The sequence below is a fragment of the Herpailurus yagouaroundi genome, unplaced genomic scaffold (genome assembly GCF_014898765.1).
Source record: "Herpailurus yagouaroundi ecotype Mexico unplaced genomic scaffold, PumYag 164, whole genome shotgun sequence".
In the NCBI taxonomy this organism is placed as follows: Eukaryota; Metazoa; Chordata; class Mammalia; order Carnivora; family Felidae; genus Herpailurus; species Herpailurus yagouaroundi.
Window position 1 is genome coordinate 926,356 of NW_024412405.1, and position 18,379 is coordinate 944,734.

General features: G+C 59.6%; 1 protein-coding gene across 13 annotated transcripts in view; it reads right to left on the minus strand.

Annotated features, from left to right (window-relative positions):
* MCF2L (MCF.2 cell line derived transforming sequence like) overlaps window positions 1–18,379 on the minus strand; it is a 133,103-nt gene that overhangs the window by 2,790 nt on the left and 111,934 nt on the right. For 9 of the 13 annotated variants that reach the window (XM_040487026.1, XM_040487025.1, XM_040487028.1 and 6 more), the window contains 19 exons: window positions 15,843–15,962; window positions 15,403–15,594; window positions 14,792–14,983; window positions 14,107–14,266; window positions 13,352–13,422; window positions 13,070–13,146; window positions 12,550–12,616; window positions 11,777–11,892; window positions 10,586–10,655; window positions 9,174–9,266; window positions 8,980–9,072; window positions 8,221–8,346; window positions 6,981–7,202; window positions 6,669–6,761; window positions 5,631–5,709; window positions 5,428–5,494; window positions 4,596–4,714; window positions 3,042–3,116; window positions 523–641 (listed from right to left, as the gene is read on the minus strand). In XM_040487026.1, the coding sequence (XP_040342960.1) occupies window positions 523–641; window positions 3,042–3,116; window positions 4,596–4,714; window positions 5,428–5,494; window positions 5,631–5,709; window positions 6,669–6,761; window positions 6,981–7,202; window positions 8,221–8,346; window positions 8,980–9,072; window positions 9,174–9,266; window positions 10,586–10,655; window positions 11,777–11,892; window positions 12,550–12,616; window positions 13,070–13,146; window positions 13,352–13,422; window positions 14,107–14,266; window positions 14,792–14,983; window positions 15,403–15,594; window positions 15,843–15,962 (2,151 nt within the window). Of the gene's footprint in view, window positions 1–522; window positions 642–3,041; window positions 3,117–4,355; window positions 4,449–4,595; window positions 4,715–5,427; window positions 5,495–5,630; window positions 5,710–6,668; window positions 6,762–6,980; window positions 7,203–8,220; window positions 8,347–8,979; window positions 9,073–9,173; window positions 9,267–10,585; window positions 10,656–11,776; window positions 11,893–12,549; window positions 12,617–13,069; window positions 13,147–13,351; window positions 13,423–14,106; window positions 14,267–14,791; window positions 14,984–15,402; window positions 15,595–15,842; window positions 15,963–18,379 lie in introns of all 13 variants that reach the window. The other 4 variants (XM_040487031.1, XM_040487027.1, XM_040487035.1 and 1 more) reach the window with 2 other exon arrangements.

An 18,379-nucleotide genomic window follows, 5' to 3' on the forward strand; every position in this document is an offset into this window, starting at 1 on the left:
GCAAATCTGGGGTGGCTCAGTGGGTTGAGCGTCTGACTTCAGCTCAGGTCATGGTCTAATGGTTTGTGGGTTCGAGCCCTGCGTAGGGCTTTGTGCTGAGAGCTCAGAGCCTGGAGCCTGCTTCGGATTCCGTGTCTCTCTCTCTCTCTGACCCTCCCCCGCTTATTCTAGCTCTCTCTCTCTCAAAAATAAACATTAAAAAAAGTTAAAAAAAAAAAAGAATGCAAATCCATACTTAAAGCAGTTCAGTTCTCTAGAAAGTAAGAGCTGAAGGCATCGCTTTACAGCGGCTCCTCAGAACAGTCTACTTATTTGGAGGGCAAGTCGTGTGTGCACCGTTCCCTCTGAAACAGGCTGGTCTGACGACGGAGGCGGGCGGGCGCACAACCCCAGGGGGCCCTGGCACCTAACATGTGCCCGCAGCAGCCACGAGTGCGGGGCACTGGTAAGGTCATGCTCTGAAGCTCTCCCGCCCAGGGGCCAGCAGGGCCAGGCTGAACGCCCAGTGGGACCCAAGGTTACCAGCTTCCTGGGGCCCACTCTGCCCTCCTCCTCCGCATCCGAGGAATTGATCAGCTCCTCAGCACTCGACCAGCCGTCGTCCTCAGGGGCCTCTGAGGGGTGAGACGTTTTGCTCCAACCTGAGAGAGAGCGGGCCGCAGTGAGGACCACCCTCACTGTGTGAAGGGGGTCTGTGCAGTTCCCACCACCCGCACGTGCCCCCTTCCCAGGAGCCAGCCAAGACCTTCCGGCGGGACGCAGCGCAGACTGGGGCACGCTGCTGACACGGGTGCTTCAGCCATGCACAGTCCAGGGGGCCGGGGCCCAGGCAACTGCTTCCATCACCAGCCGGGGGGACACAGCGAACCCCAGCCCCTCAGGGAGGTGGTCCCTTAGGCCCTGCTGCTTTGCCCCTGCATGTGGCCCCAGGGGAGCACAGAGATCCTGAGTAACCACTAGCCTGGGACGTTGCCATCCCGCTGTGTTGGAGCGAATGCCACCAAAGGGAAGGAGTTTGCAGTTAGCACTTGGGGGGTGAACACCCGGCCGACCGCCTGGGGGGCCGCCCCTCACACAAGGGCTGAGGCTCGCTGCGCGTGCCCTGTGCCAGCCCGTCCTGGCCCTTAGCCCACGAGGTAGGGGCGCTGTGACACAGGCCAGCAGACGCCGCACACGGAAGCTAACAGGGCCGCTGAGCCCCCGTGGCCACGTGGTGAAGCTGGGATTCCAGGCCAGGCCGCCTGCCTGTGTGAGCTCCAGCTGCGGAGCTCGGCTGGGCCAGCAAACGCGGGGAGAGATCTTTCTGGGGACTTTATAAAATGCACAACATCCCTTCATCAGCGTTTCCACTGCCTTGTAGGCCGAAAGAGTAGCACCTGTATTTCCCATTTGGGGGAAATTTGGGGGAGAATGCAAGTAAGTTGTGGGGAGACAGGAGATGTCGGATTCCGGGTTCTGAACAAACACAGGGATGCTGGCACTAGGTGACAGTCTGGAGCATCAGGCCATGTGTCCCATGGCTGTGCAGCAAGAGGCAAGCGGGTCTGGGAGAGAAGGCTGCTTGCTGGCTGCGGGCGGGGCACACCAGTTCCAGATTACACGTGGGGTGGCAGGAGGCATGCCCTCCCTGAGGACGACAGGCTGAGGCATGTGAGGGAGTCACAGCAGGTGCGTGCAAAGGGCTCGCTCGCCTCTGTGGGGACAAGCAGCCTCTCTGGAAGCCTTTCTACCAGGCTCACCCAGGTCAAGACTGTGTGACGGGGGGGTGGACAGGAAAGTACCGAGGCCCAAGAGGGAAGCGAAGTGTCACCAACCCACTTGATCTGTGCACGTGTGGGTGAGTGTGTAGGACATCAGACCCAGGTAACGGTGAGTGGGGTCCCCTCCCTCCTCTGCAAAATAATTCCTGATAGCGGCATTGAGTAAAACATTGGGAAGATGACTCTTTTTGGGGGGCAAGCTGCTAAGTATGTGCAAGAATGCCCAGGAGACCCGTGTGTGCTGTCACCTGCCTCCCCAGGAGACCTGTGTGTGCTGTCACCTGCTTCGGAGGGGGTGGGGCGTGGGATGGGCAATAGGGAGCAGGGGTAGGGTGTGAAGGGGGGCTAGCAGTTGGGCCCCAGGCGCCGCACTCAGGTCACGTCCACTGTGACCTCACGAGGCTGCCTCATCTTCCTGTCACGGGAAGAGACACAACTTGGCTGAAAGGCGGTAGGAACCATGGGCGGGTGGCCGTGGGCGAGGCTGAAGCCCCCCAGCTTCCTGCCCAAGGGAACTCGGCCAGGGCAGTGCTCAGGTGTCTCCAGGTGTGAGGTAGGAAATGAGGCTGTCAGGGCAGAAATGACCCCTGTCCCAGGCCCCGGGGCACTGCGCATCCCTGTGAAGGCCGAGAGGGTGGGCCAAGGCCCCTGGCCTCCTAGCTCTTGCCCCGGGGATGCTGGAGAGCCGCAGCCTGTGCCCCTGGGAACCTTCACAGTTGCTGGAAAACTCGAGGTGGTTCACAAAGTGAAGTCCTCCCTGAGAACCTCAGACCCTCAGCCTGGGCCAGGGGATCTTCAGGTTTTGGGGGCTGCACTTTACCCTGGTGATATGAGGGGGCAAGAAATGGCCTGAGTTCCAACACGGAGCTTGGCCCCCTCTGTCTGTTCTCCTGGTCATCTCCCCGCAAGATGGGAAGTTGACAAGATCCTGTCAGCTTCTCCCACCAAGAAGCAGGGGATGGGTGGGCGCCCTGGACGGGGAGGCCTACGGCAGCACAGCTACCAAGAAACAGCCCAACCCGAATGCCGGCCAGGTGTCGGCAGCCCCTAAGGGGGTCGGTTCTGGGCAGACCCAGCAGGAGTCCAGTTGAGAAGGGCGATGTCATCACAAATCTGTCGCCAGAGCGTCATGCTTTTGAAGAAAACAAGGAATTTGCGTCTGGCTGGTAGAGACCTATCGTGATCTGCATCCTGGGGGGCAAGCCCCGGCCAGGCAGACAGCGTCCCCAGCCGCATGGGGACGCGGACGGCAGGCTACATCACAAGGCTGAGCCACTCTACCTCGTAAACCAAAAGGCGTTGGATCGCTCTTTACTTCATGTCGCTTAGCTTTTTTGCCAGGACTGGTAGGAGAAGCTGCGGAAGAAGGAAGAGGCAAAAACAGACAGGAGAGTGAGGGGCTGCAAGCAGGGCGTGGGGGGCGTGCGGAGCAGTGTTCACGCGGGACAGGACGCCACCGCCAGCAGGCCGGTTCCCACTGCTGCCAAGTGGCTTCCTGTGCACAAGACTAAGCTGGCCACGGGGCCCCGCGGGTGACGGGAGCGGCCCCGGGAACGGGGGGAGAGGAGACCCAGCTCGGGCCGACGGTGGCAATCGTACCCTCACTTCAGCAGGCTACAGGTGGTCGCGGGTTCTCAACTCTGCATAAAAGTGTGTAGTGTATGCACTTTCCATACTTGGCAAAGTACACGGCACCAGAGCGCGTCTCTCCTTTTTTAAAAAAAGTTTGATTGCGGCGCCTGGGTGGCTCAGTTGGCCAAGCGTCCGACTTCGGCTCAGGTCATGATTTCACAGCCCATGTTGGGCTCTGTGCTCACAGCTCGGATCCTGGAGCCTGCTTTGGATTCTGTGTCTCCCTCTCTCCCTGCCCCTCCCCACTGGCACTCTGCCTCGGTCTCCCTCTCTCTCTCTTAATAAATAAACGTGAAAAAAATATTTTAAAAATAAAAAGTTTGAGGCCAACTTAAAAGTATTTTGTAGGTTGAAACAAACAAACAAAAAACCCTCCAATTTCCTGGATGAGTGAAAAGAATCCTCAACTCGTAAACATTGGCTTTTAGCATCGGGCGGGTGGTCCTGTAACGACCCGGCCGGAGCTCCAGGCTCCGTGGGCTCATCTGTGTCCTTCCCCCAACACGTTTCACCACCGCGGAGCCTTGCAAGGCAGACAAGCTTTCCGAGGTTCCCACCCAGCGAATTCCTTATGTGGCCTGTGTGATAGCGAGCACCCCAGGGCCCGCCAATGCCAGTCCCGGGCAGACAGAGCAGAATGGGGTGGGGGTTCAGGAGGAGGTGCACCAAAAAAGCAAAAGACGAGTGCAGTTTGCGAGCAAGTTTTGCCAGAGAAGCCTGCCTCCTCCTTTGCAAACAAAAGGCCCCCAGTGAGAGGCCCCTGGCCGTGTGTGGGACAGACACACCAGCGCCAGGGAAGAGAGCGGGTCAGTGGGCAAAGCTTCTGAACGGCTGCACGTGGTGACGATGGCGGCAGCCGCCCCTGTTGGGCCGTCCACACGAATGATCACCACACGAACGAGAAGCGTGCCACCGGGGTGAGCGGCACGTCTGGGGCGTGGGTCTGAGGCAGGTGCCTTTTACCTTTCTGACCTGTGAGGGCAGCAAGGCCCGGCAGAGCAAAGCGCGTTTTGGAAAGTGCGGAGCTCTCTGAGGTAGAGCTCGGGGCTGTGTCATCTCCGAAGGAAGACAGAGGGACGGAGTGGGGGTGCTCGGGGACACACGCCAGCTCACACGGGCTCTCCTCTGAGAGGTGTGCGTGTCCTGGATGCGCCTGCTCACTCGGGGACAGCCGTGACGGGGCTGCGCCGCACAGACACCCACCTCTGCCCTTCTCGGGGGGCTTCGGCAACGGCGTGGAGCTCACGTATCCTTCCAGGCTCAGGGGGTCGGTTTTTCTTTCCTCCAGCTTTTTGATGTTTCTTGTGTTCCCTTTCGAGGGACTAATGAAAAAAGGAGGAGGACGTGGCCTGGTTAGTTTTCCAGCCTCCCTGAGGATCCGAGGCAGAGACCCCGGGGCCCCATCCTGCCCTCCACGCACTTCCGGGTTAACCGGGCAGAACTGAATGAGAACAAATCCACCTGCTTCCTGTTACGTAGGAGATGGTTGCTGATTTTTTTGACTTGCAGGGATGGGGGGTGGCCTTTTTCTTTCCAAACTATTGTTTTATGCATTATTTACTTAGCCCCCATCCTGTCCCACGAGTGACCAGGTGTGCTTATATAAGAAACAGAAAAATAAAGCTGCGAATGAATACAGTAACAAAGTAAGGCTAAAGGCAGAAAAGATCCCGTGAAGCCAGCCTCAGGGCTGGCACCCGAAACGTGCGTATCTATCAACTGTGAGCCGCGGGCGTGGCTCTGCGCCTCGGCCCCCGACAGGCCCTGTCTGAAGCACGACCGTCATGGAAACCTGGCAGCTAACAGTCACCTGTGCCAGCAGCATCCAGGGGTGGGGCCGGAGACACCGTCCCTGAAGCTGGCCCGCAGGGATGGACCCCCGAGCACGTAATGCCAGAGGACAAGCCGTCCCGGGGGCTTGGAGCAAATTCCCAGTGAGGAGGTTCAGGGAAGGGGCCGTGTGCACCCAGTGGTGCATGCAGAGGCAGGCTCTGGGACAGGCTCCCATGGTCCTGAGCGGAGGTGGCTCCCTCACCTGGTGCTGGGCGGCGTGGGCAGAGGAAGGCTCTGGGACTGTTCCAGTGCTCGGTGCTGGCTGGCTTCTGCGGGAAGGGACACACAGACCCCGCGCTGCACGACCGCACCTCCAACAACAGCCAACAATCTGGGAGTTGCTTTGGACGTGTGTGGGAATGCGCCCGGAGCAGAGCGGAGCCGCTGGTGGCCCAGACCTCTTACCTCTGCAAGCCTGCAGCTGGCTGGTCAGCACCTTGCGGATCTCACTCACCCAGGCTGCTTTAATCTCCGCCGTCGGTGCCTGTGCCCCAGGGGGAAAGCCAGGAGGTAAGGGCGCATGTTCCCTGAAGATGCCGCTTTGCTTTTACCCTGGTAGCTTCTGAGGATGACCGTGGGGACTGATAACAAGAGCTCTGCCCAGGAGGAAGGAGAAATGGTCCCTTTGCCTTAGGACCGCCTCATGGGCGTGACAGGAAGGGTCTGTCGGCCACACAGGCGGCGGGCTGTGACCGCCTGGCCACCAGCTTTGCGCCCTCGCTGGCGCCTGACTCAGTGGAAACCCTGGGGCACAGACCACCCTTTGAGAGCACCTTCCTCTGGGAAGTGGCCCAGGGTGTTGTGTTAGGTGACATGTCTGACAGGAGTCCGAGACCCTGAAGTAGACTCTAACTCTCAGGGCGAGAGAGGGGAGCAGGCCGCCGTCTGGCCTCGGTGCAGTGTGTGAGGCCTGTGGGAGTGACGGGCAGCAGCTGGACCCTGGAGAAGCAGGCCGGCCACTGTTCTGGCAGCTTCTGGGGCTGGTGCCTGAGCCTGTGCCGAGCAGACCCACGTCATCGCCATGGGCCTGGCGGTGCTGGTGTGTGTGGTGACGGCGCTCCGTGGCCACCACGTCCCGCCAGCGTGCCTGGGTGTGAAGGGCGCCCCTTCACAGGGTGCTGGGCTCACCGGACTCAGGGGGCACTCATGGCCTCCCACCTCCGGCCCTCACCAGTGAGGCAGCCCGGTCACATGTATAAGCATGGCCCAGGTGTGCCGTCCAGGCACATGCAAGCCCGTGCTCCCGGCCACGCCCTCGGAGCACCCTAACCTTGGTTTCCTGTACTTCCTCCTGGGCTCAGTTCAGGGTAGCGACAGCCCAGGGCAATGCCCCTAAATGGCTTCCGGGTGATAAAGCCACACGGAAGAGTCTACACACACCAGCTCTTGCCACAGGCCTTTCTGACACGTGCCCAGCACCCGGCCCGGGGACACCAGCCCTACCTGTATGATGTACACCTCCTCCCGGGCGTTGTACCAGATCTCGAACTTTCTCACGTCGCCCTTCACATTCTCGGTTATGCCCACTGCCGCCATCTGACAGCGCCAAGCAGGGAGATGGGCTCATGAGTGCGTGGGATGAGAGCTGGCCCCCCATCCCTGAAAGGTGTTGGTGGGTCCCCGAAGCAACGAAAGCGGTTTTGGGGTGGGGGCTGAGGACGCCCGGGGTCCCAGACTCCCACACCCAGAGATAAGAGTGGCCCGTGCCTGAAGTGGGCAGCGTGGCTGAGGCTGCGGGGACTAAGGCTCACTCACGTTCAGGGACTGCTTGTAGCTGTAGGAAGGGGCCTTCTCGTAGCCCTCCCCATTTTCCTCCCTCTTCTTGCAGAAGAGCACGGCCTTCTCATGCAGGAAGAGGTGCCGCTGCATGGGCTTGAACCTGGCCAGGTCCTTCACCTTCGTGTGGCCCTTCTTGTGGTCTGTCCACACGCTGAAGGAGCCTTGCATCAGCAGCCTCCCCAGGTCACTCAGGTTCCCCTAAGCCCAGGACAAAGTGGGGCCTTATGTGCACGTCGCCAAACAGAAGCAGGCCGCCTGGGTGGGGGGGTGGGGGGTGGGCTGTGTCCCATAGACCACCGCTATGTAATGTTTGGGGAAAAGCAGAACTGGGGAGACAGGAGCCGGGGGTGGTCGTGGGCCAGGGAAGGTGAACAGGCGGAGCACAGGGGCTTTCCAGCAGGGAGACGGGCCTCACACCCTGGATGCACACACTGGACTCTGGGTGGTGAGGACGTGCCAGCAGAGGACCATCCGCTAGGACAAAGGTCCCATCTGCTGGGTGTGGGAGGATGTGTGTGTGGGTGTGGGGGCATGCAGGTGCAGGGATGTGTGGGTGCGGGTGCAGGGGTGCGTGGGTGTAGGGGTGTGTGGGTGCGGGTGCAAGGGGGTGTGGGTGTGGGTGCAGGGGGTGTGGGTGTGGGTGCATGAGGGTGCAGGTGCAGGGGTGTGGGTGTGGGTACATGGGGGTGCGGGTGCAGGGGGTGTGGGTGTGGGTGCAGGGGGGTGCTGGTGCAGGGGTGTGTGGGTGCAGGGGTGTGTGGGTGTGGGTGCAGAGGGGTGCAGGTGTGGGAGCAGGGGCGTGTGGGTGCGAGTGCAGGGACGTGTGGGTGCACGGGCATGTGGGTGCAGGGGGGTGCAGGTGTGGGTGCAGGGGGTTGCGGGTGCAGGGGAGTGTGGGTGCAGGTGCAGGGGGGTATGGGTATGGGTGCAGGGGCATGTGGGTGTGGGTGCAGGGGGATGTGCAGGTGCAGGGGCGTGTGGGCAGGTGCGGGGGTTGTGGGTGTGGGTGCACGAGGGTGTTGGTGCAGGGGGGTGTGGGTGCGGGTGCAGGGACGTGTGGGTGCGGGAAGTGTGAAGGCTCCCATGTCCCCGTGCGCCAGGGCACGCCCCAGCGTATGCAGGTGATACACCCGCACACGGATGTCCCCAGGCACAGCTCTGCAAGGACGGTGGGTGGACCGTCACCAGGCTCCTCAGCGGACGGGGAGGCCCTTACGTCATAGCCGGTGATGGCGATCAGGTGCATGGAGTCGTTCACGGCCTTGAGGATGCCCAGGATGGAGCTCAGTGCCTCCTGCAGGTCCTCAGCCCCCTCGCAGCTCTTGCTGTATTTGAGCATCTCCTGGGGGACGAGGCCGCGTTCACACACCCGCAGGGCACTGGACGCTCTACTCCGTGCTGCGTGCCCATGCTTGGACCCTCAGGACATGCAGCACGGCTCCCTGCACAGCTGGCACCGCGGACAAGGCCGCTCGTGGTGGGTCTGCCCGGGGCGCGGGCCTCAGACCAGCTCAGGAAGCCACCCCCAGGCCCGCCGCCCCGTGCCTCACTCCCACAGTCTTGCCTGATGCTGCACACAGGGACGCCTCCCGAGGCAGGCGGCCAGGCCTGGATGGGGCGAGGCCCCTTGTGCAGCTCCCGCCTTCCCACTCCTAGACCTGGGTACTCTTTTGATTCCAACCTGGCACCCCCAAACATGGGACAGCTGAAGGCATGCCCTTCATGTCCACCGGGTTGTGCACCGGGGCCGGCCTTGCAGGGAGGACTGTGTGTGAGCGCATGGCCCAGGGCGAGTGGCAAGTGTGTGCTCCACAAGTCTGCCCATCTGGTCACCTCTGTGCTACCCGCCCCCCCCCTCCATGATGGCCGGCGGACAGTGAGTCCTCCACACAGATCTGTGAAGAGACGGGGCCCTGGCAGGGGTGTGGGGCTGGGAGGGCGCAGCAGGGGCGGCAGGCGGCTGCGGGCACATCACCTTGAGCAGCAGCTGGTACTTGGTGATTCTCTGCACTGGCTTCAGCAGGTAGGAGTCGAGACTCAGCTTGTGGTCCAGCTTCCTCTGGCATTCCTGCAAGTCCCAGAAACCTCTTTACAGGGTCCTCTTGTTCCCTGTGTGACAGTCAGCTAATGAGGAGACAGCACTCTCACTAGGAGGGTCCCCAGACACACCTGGAAAAACGGGCAGTCGGAGCACTGTCTCCACAGGCTCTCAGAGCGAGGCTTGTTCTGGCAATACTTCTCGTAGATCTGGAACTCTTCCATCTGGGCCGGGGACAGAGTGCACGTCACAGAGTGCCTCGGGGTGCGATTCGACAGCCCCGCACCCCATGCACCTCCTCCACCACAGACACTGCGTCATTCATTGTGGGGCAGCTGTGAAACGGCTCCCCCAGGGACCACTGCTCAGGGCTGCGCTAGTCCTGAGACGCCTTTCACACAGGTTAGCACCACGCGGCTGGCTCTGTGCCGTGAGGATAACAGACTGAAAGTGCACGCACACTTCCCAGGGGAAGAACACGCAGGGCTTGTGCGCAGACCTGCGTGTGCACCAGGACCGCTTGCGGGTTTGTTACGACACAGAGCCGCACTTCAGGTTCTCCTCAGCAGCTGCAGCCGGGGACCTGAGAACCTGCATTCCCCGTAAGATCCCGGGATGCTGGTGCTGTCGGCCAGGGGGCCTCTTTTGAGAACCACTGACCTGCAGTGTGAAGGAACCCTCCACCCCAATTCTGAAACAGCACCCAGAAGCGTCCCCAGTGAGCAGGCAGGGTCGGAGGACAAATGTGGCCCCTTCTCCTTCCTTCTGCCCGATGGCCCTAGTTCATGGTGACGCGTCTCAGCCTCCATCTCATTTTGTGAAAATGGCTTCACTCGCTACATTTGCCACACTGCTCAGCGAGCAGTGTGTGAAGCTGGCCTGAGGAGACGCCCTGTCCTCTCCCACTGCTTCTCCCTGCCTGGAAGAGGGGCCGTCTGCAGTTTCAAAGGGAGAAAGATAAGGGGACCCGTCCCTCACCTGCCAATATGGGGGTGGGCAGAGAGGGGTGACCAGGGAAAGACCAGACATGACACTAACACCACCTCAAGAAAAGTTCAGCTCTGTCTAACGTGTGCAGGCAAGACAGATGCTTTATAAATCTGGCATTTCGAAATGCTAATGTTTTATACATTTTCCCTTTTTTGAACTTTTTGGACTTGAGAAAAAATATACTTTTGGCCCTTCCAGAAAGTATCACATCCTCTCAGGCAAACCAGGAACAGAGTGAAACTTTGTCATTTCAGTTGGTTAGAAGGAGACTGTGATAGGGTTTAAACTCATTATTGGGGAGCCTGGGTGGCTCAGTCGGTTAAGCGTCCGACTTCAGCTCAGGTCATGACACATGGTTTGTGAGTTCAAGCCCCGCGTTGGGCTCTGTGCTGACAACTCGGAGCCTGGAGCCTGCTTCTGATTCTGTGTCTCCCTCCCTCTCTGCCCCTCTCCGCCCCCCATACTCTTTCTCAAAACAAAACAAAAACACATTAAAGTCATTATTATTTTAACAAGTAAGGCACCATCAAGCATATGTTGAAACAGCACATACCCGTTCCAGAAAACACCTTCCAACCAGCTCTGGGCAGTCAGTGTAGTTTTCTAGCTCCCTCAGGAATATTCTAGACAAAGAAAGTTTGCATTAGGTCATGCGATGAGCAACCCAAAGGAGACACTTCCTATAACAAATCAACAGATACTATTTTCCTGATGACTTTTATTTCTAAGTCTGGATAGTCTGCAGACCACACGGGTCACTCCTGGGTCCTGGCTGAAGCAAACTCTCAGGTTTAAGCACTCTGGCCCCTTCATGGGTCCCTTCATGTTTCTGACATCGGTGTTCACACAGAACTTGGGACAGCTCTTTTTCAACAGACAGAAAGGCATGAGGCCCAGCTGTGAAAGCCCTGCCCACACCCAGGTAGCTCTGCCCCAGAGACACTCCCAGATGCCCAGCCGGAGCCTGGGGTGAATCTGCTGGGAGGGAGAGCTCCCTGGGGTCAGTTCACAACACTAGCACCGTGGCTTAGAGCCACTAGGGACCCAGGGCGGAGGCTGGGGTGAGCCAAGGACACTGAGGGACCAGGCCACCTGACGTGTGCCTCCGTTGTGGAAAGGGGTGGGGTCCAGAGGGCCCGGCTGCAGACCGGTGCCTCCTCTGTGAACCAGTGGGTGAGAGACACTAGCGACCGAGGGGCGAAAGCACGTGGTCAGACACAAGAAGCCCAGAGGAGGGCAGGGCCCGTGCCGTCTGTGTGACTGCCCCCTCCCCATGCACCCTGCATCCATCTCCTCGTGTCCTGCCCCACAAGCTCCCACAAACTGCAGTGAGGGGCCAGGGATGAACAGCCACAGAAGGACCACTGTTCTGCCCCCGGAGCCACGGTGGCCACAGACAGCGCTCACGAGGGGAGAAGGGCAGGATGGGGATGTCTGCCGTTGCCTCCTTTTCAAGAACAGGCTTGGGAACGAAATGCACCTGGCTGGGCAGTGTGGCCTCGGGGTTGCCCCAAAGGGCCCAACGCTCATGCCAAGCAGACCGGCCCCTGCTGGCCGGCGGGAGTGGGCCGGCAGCTCCTGCATCCTCCAAGCACCGGGCATCCGACATCTCCGGGCTGGCGGGTGGGCCGCGGGAACCAGCCTGGGGGCGCCGTGCACCCGAGCCCACTGGTTCCTGCTCACCGCAGGGGCCTGCTCTAGAGGCAGACCGTGCCCAGCAGGGGTGGGCAGGGGAGGGCCTGACCTGTTGTGAAAGTGGTAAATCTCTTCCATGTTTCCAAACAAAATGTCCTTCTTGTTTTGGAGGCCGGGTGAGACGAGGTGCGCCATCAGCGGGTTGTCCAGCTCGGCGGCATAGCCCTGCGTGGAGGGGAGGGGTCGGAACGCGGCCTCCATCACGTGCTTGGAGGGAGGCCCGCGGGGAGAGGATGCCTCTCAGGTTTTAGAAAGTGAATCCATCCATATTTATTCACCGGCCGTTTCTAGGACGACCAAGAGGCAGCAAGTGCCGACCAACGTGCGTGAGCTACAAACAGCACCATCTGTTTTGGGTTGGGGGGGGGGAATCTGTCCTTCTGCTTTTTAACTTTGAAGATTCACGTAACTTGTATGAAGGAGAGAAATCTTGGGGGTACTCCTTGATGACTCATTTCAATGTCTACACCCCTGTAACCACCACCCAGACCAAAATCCAGAACATTCCAGTGCCCAGAAGCCCCCTGCCCTGCTGGCAACAGTCCTCCAGGGCCTCCATTCTGCCTCCACCCAGACCCAGACGGTTCAGCTCTTCCTGCAATGGAGTCACACGCAGCCTCCCGCTCCCGCCACACTCCTGGGGTCAGCCATGTGCTGCTGGAGGGGGTCCCTGAGCCGAGTACCTCAATCTCCTTGTCCCTGGTCCCGCCGGTGGGGCCGTGCGAGTAAAGCCGCCACCATCCTCTCACCCTTGCGGCATGGGGCGGGTGGGCCTACGGGCCCCAGGGCTCCCTGGCCATCCCCCCACCCCTGCAGACTCACCTCCAGGACACAGAGCAGCTCTTCCACGTACACCCGTTCCGTGTCCAAGAGCTCATTCATCACATGCCTGTGAGTGGGGCACAGACAGTGGAGAAAGCATTAGAGCAGGAAGGGCACAGAGAGAAGACGCTCGGAGCAGGTGTGGTGGGAGAAGAGAGAGGGCGCCAGCACATGGGTGCAGCCCACTGAGGAGCCGTGGCTACGCGCCTGTCTCTGTGGAATCAGTCTTGTCACCTACGGCTTGAGAAAGGGGGACACGAGCCATTTCAAGTCACCAGAGTCCTGCCTGAGGGTCCAGGGACAACAGGCTTTTCTAAGAGAAACCGGATCAGTCCTGGTTCCAGAAGTGGACCTCACATCTGTCCACAGCGTGGTGCACGTGTGTCCACGCCAGGACGCCAGCTTTGGGGTAGAAGCTGACTATCCAACAGCTCTGGCTTCTTTGCTCTCGGATTCTCTGCGGCCAAAGGCGGAGATCTGACAGGGTCGCACCTGCCGTGTCTGGACCAGAGCCGCTCACCTCCTCAAGATGGCCAGGCTCTCCTCCTCGTCGCCTGTGGAGCTGCCGCGGCCCTGCCGGCTCTCAGTCACTTCGCTCTGGGGAAAGACGAGCACGCAGCGCATTGAGCATTCAGATGCCAGAAGGTGCAGCCTGGCGTCCTGACTTCAAGGAGCCCCACCTCATTCCCCATCTGGGGAGGAATCTGAGGTCCCACGGCACAGGCAGGGCAGGGGGAGCCTGGTGGTGCTGGACCGCGATGGCGGGCAGCTGTTGTGGGGGCAGCATGGACTGTGGCCTCACCTTGGCCCTCCTGTAGGGCCCTCTCCGGAGCATGCTGCCCTCAGGACTGTTCTCAGAGCCTCTCCGGCTGCCTGGTTTGGAAAGAAGTGGGGAAGGAAGACGTGGCTTCATACCTTACTGCCTGGAGAGGAAGGACTGGACCTGGGAGCACCTGGGGTTACTTTGAACTTTCAGAGAGAAAAGAAGCAAGTCCCCTGGAGAAGGGCGAGGAAAGCAGAGAAACATGGAGAAAGAGGAGAGCAGGTGGGAGACAGGTGAGCGGGAAGATGGCCGGCCGCACAGGCTAGCACGGAGTCTGTGAGCACGAGGGACCCAGACACCACCGGGCCAGGGGCCAGGGTCCCTTCTGATGGGTGCCACATGCTGCAGCAGGTGGCGGGAGGGGGCCGGCTCTCCACAGTCTCACCAACTTGCGGCCCACTTGCCAAAGCCCCGAAGAGGACGGCGGGCAGGTGCCGCTGCAGGAGGGGCTCCAAGGAGCCCATGAGGGGCTGTTGCCTCGGGGGCTTTGGGCTGTGGTCAGAGATGCTGAAGGAGAACCATTTTGGCAACAGTACTGAGGACAGATGGGCTAGGGCAGAGACCGGAATGCTAACCGGGGAAAAGTCCCTGGACAGCCAGTGGATGTCCTAGTCCACGGGCCACCCCCTCTCTGCCCCAACCACTCGGCACACACTGGCCCTGTGCCGATAAAAGTTCATTTACAAACTGGGCGAGGGCCCACCGTGGACGGGAGGGGTGGTGGCTGTGCACACCTGGGGAGGGGCAGGGTGACTTTGTGAGTGCCTCTGGCCGGGGGGCCACCGGCTGCACGGGCCGTGTCTGCTTGGCCGCCAGCTTCTTCAGGCTGGCCTGTCTCCGGTGGAACATCTCCTCCGTGCCCTCCTGCTTCTGGTAGACCTTCTGCACGTGCTCCTGAAGGCATAGGTGTGTGGGCTCGTGAGCCAGCGATGCCAGCAAAGTGAGAGGCCTGGCCTCCTTAGAGGCTGGGCTGTAGTGTCACAGCCAGCCGCCAGGGCACAACCCTGCACTCCCCCCACCCCCACCCCCGCCGCAGGAGGGAGGGGTGGGACCCCGTGGAATGCAGGACCTGGAGCTTTGAGGAGAGTCAGCTGGAAGGGAGGGACACGTGGCCCCCACACGTTCCCTGCGGGAAGGGTGTGACCCTGTGGGTGCGCCGGGGGGTAGGCAGCCGGCTGGGCGGCAGTGGGGGCTGGGGTCGGCGTGATGTACAGGGGGGCACGCAGGAGGTGGGGTGCTGGGGAAACCGGGTGGGGGTGCCCCCAGTGGTGGTCTTGCAGGGAAAGACCCCAGGCACAGGAGGGCCGCCGGGTCACGGAATCCTGTGCTGAGGGGAAGCTGAGCCTCAAGACGCCCAGGGTCCCGGAAGAGCTCATGGCGGCCGCCCCTGCCCCCACCACGAGCATGGGCCCCATTTACCATCAGGTCTGTGGTGAGGACGGGTTCATAGTCCTGGTAGATTCTGTCGAGCTCCTGGATCTTGTTTTCTGCGCCAGTCTCCAGAAACTTCTCAATTTCCTGGAGGGCCGCCTCAGCACCCTCCTGGGACTGACACTTGTCCACAGGCTGTGAGGCCAGCAGGTAGATTCCCTCATCACACCACTTCATGGACTGGACACGCCAAGCACGGCAGAGGGAGAGAGCGGGCCCGTCAGAGGCTGGGTCTTGGCGTGTGTGTTACGCGTGCTAGGCTGGGGCCCTCCCATCCCACCGGCGGCCGCCACGATTCTGGGGATCTCTGCAACCCAGCTACACGGCACCCCAAGGCTACGTGCGTCATCCGGCCTGGACTCGTTCACACAGAGGACAGAGGGGCCAAGTGCAGAGAATTTCTGGTCCTCGGCAAGATGTATCAGCTGTGGCAAGTGAATTCTAGAAATGGGCATCTGTGACTGGCTGGGCCTCGAGACAGGCCCATGGATAGCAGGGCATGGGGTCAGCTTCCAGCCAGTGACTGCGGTCCACGTGGGAGAGGCAGGTGTGGGGAGGGGGACCACGAGGGACCAGGAGGGCATGGGGAGTGGTCTCACCGCCTCTAGGAGGCTGTGCAGCTCCAGGGACTTGCTGAGCAGCCCCCTCCTCCTCTCGACCTCTGCCGCGAACTGGTTGCACAGGTGCTGGAGCTCATGGCATTTGGGGCGGATGGAGTCCACAGCGTAGTGCCTGCTGTCAATGAGCTTCTCACCCTCCAGGGCCAGTGCGAGGGCCCGCTCTACAGACACCTGCGTGGGAGCCACCCCAGGCACACGGCTCAGCTTGGGTTTGTTAGAGCAACAGGTGCGATTTCCTGGGCGGGATCCGTCGGGGTGGGAGTGAGAGCGGAAGGGGCTCCGTCCCTCCACCCGCGGACGCCCCCCACCGGATGGCGAGACAGCCCCATTCGCCCGCCTTCCTAAGTGACCCTGGTGGTGCCCTGAGCACTCCCTGTAGGCTGTCTCCTGCCCACAATGGCCCACACCACTGTCCTTACGCTGGACTTCTCCTCGAAGCTGGTGAGGTCCTTCAGGAGATGCCCTGCATGTGCCAGGCTGTTGCCCACATCCGTGAAGGTCGCTATCTTCTGGGCCAGCGCGTCTAAGGAGGCTTTGACCTGGAACACAGGAGGGGCAGGAGGCCCGGGCCCATGTCAGGTATGGAGGCCCTGCCTGAAGCAGGAGAGGAGGGAGGACAGAAGAGCCAGGTCCTTCCCGGGAAACCGGGCAGAGGGACATGCCCTCAGCATGACAAGGAGCCTCCACACAAGTCCTGCAGCCTAAGGACAGCTGTGACATCGGTGAGAACAAGAGTGTCCACTCTCACCAGTCATAAAGCCGGTGCAAGACAGCAAAACTAACACACAACTGAACAAATACAAACACAACCAAAAAGCATCAGATGGAAACGGAAAGAACCAAGCCATCCCTGTTTGCACATGACCTACTCCGCTATGTGGAAAATCCCCGAACTCTTACGAAACCACTCCTGGAAAAAGTGAGATCAGCGAGGTTTCAGGAGACAAGATAGACACGCAAAAAGCAGTTGTATTTCTACCTATGGTGATGAACACATGAACACCAAAATTTAAAACACCATTTACAATTGCTTAAGAATGAAATACTTAAGTGTAAATCAAACAGAACATGTATTGAAATGGTTTGCTGAAAACTGTACGATACTGATGAAAAAGCTCTAAGAAAATCTAAATGCAAGGTAAGACAGACCCACTGCGTTCACTGATGGGGAGACTCGCTGTAGGAAAGATCTGACTCTCCCCAAAATACAGGTTTACCACAGTTCCTATCAAGACCCCAGCAGAGCCACGCAGATATAGGCAAGATCTTACAACATAGATGCAGCCGGCAGAGCAGAAGCAGAGCTAGGCCAATTCTGGGAGAGAACAGAAGGACTGTGCACTTGACTTCAAGACTCACCGCACAGCCATGGTCACCGAGACCGCAAGGTGCTGACAGATGGATGGGGTGCATTCCCAGAAACCCACCCAAACAGACCTGCCCAATGGCTTTCTGACATGATTTCTCTTCTCCCGTGGAGAAGAGACAGCCTTTTCGACAACAGCACCAGAGCCCCTGGACATCCCAAGATTAAAGACTGAACAATAGGGGTGCCTGTGCGGCTCAGTCGGTTAGGTGTCCAACTTTGGCTCAGGTCATGATCTCACGGTTCATGAGTTTGAGCCCCACGTCAGGCTCTGTGCTGACAGCTCAGAGCCTGGAGCCTGCTTCAGAATCTGTGATTCCCTCTCTCTCTGCCCCTCCCTTGCTCACACTCTGTCTCTCAAAAATAAATAAAAATGTTAAAAAAAAAAAAACAACAACTGAACCAGGACCTGATTCTCACCCTACACAAAAGTTACCTCAAAATGGATCACAGACTTACCATAAAACTATAAACCTTTTAGGAAGAAAAGCTGAGGAGAACATGGTTGGGACCTAGGATATGGGATGGACCAAAAGTGTGATCCTTAAAAGAAAAAAATTGGTAAACGAGACTTTATCAGAATTAAAACCTTTGCCGTGTGAAAAGTGCTGTCAGAGGCTGAGACACAGGGACAAACTAAAGAACAGATTTTCAAACGGCAGGTCTGGCCAGGGCCAGGACCTACGCATGTAGGGAACTCCCAAGTCACAGGAGTAAAACCCCCACCCCCACCCAGGACGAGGGTCACAAACGGGCAACCAGGAAGAAGAGGCACTTCACCAGGAGGACAGACACGGCCACGAGTGCAGGCAGGCCGGTCCGCGTCGCCAGCTGCGAGAAACGCACAGCAGAGCCACAGTGAGGCGCCCCCCCATACCCCCAGAGTAGGCGTGTAAGGTATGCACACCACCGGGCACAGTGCGGGCATGCGAGAGCCATGTCCTCATGCGCACCACTGGGCGCACAGGTGCAGGTGCTCTGGGGACACGTCAGCAGCTTCTCAGAAAGCTGAACATCAGCAACCACGACCCCCAACTGCACCCCTGAGCATTTACCTCAGGGAAATGATAGCTGTGTTCACGTTTTATATGGTAGCAAAGTCCTGGAAACAGCCCAGGTGTCCTTCAACAGGAGGACAGTTAAACTGTGGCTGGTCCACGGCCCAGGACACTAACTACTCAGCGGGGACAAGAGCAAAGACGCAACACCTGCCTCCATCTCCAGGGAATGTAACAGACGGCGCTGCCTGAAAAGAGCCAGGAGGCCAAGTATGTGTGGCGCCACTTCTAGAACATTCTTGACATGATAGCATATGGAAACAGGGAGATCAGAGGTTACCAGGGGTGCAGGATGGGGTGGGGGTTCAGGAGGGAGGGGTGAGGGGTATGGTTCAGGAGGGGTTGGGGGCTCAGGAGGGGGAGGGATAGGAGTTCAGAATGGGGCAGGGGGGGGGGGGGTGGGAGGGAAGTGTGTCTGTAAGAAGGAAACACGGGTCTGTGTTGGGACAGAATGTTCTGTGTGCTGAGTGTGTCAGTGTCAATGTCCACACTGGGATGCTGAGCACGATTTTGCAAGATGTGTCCTCTGGGG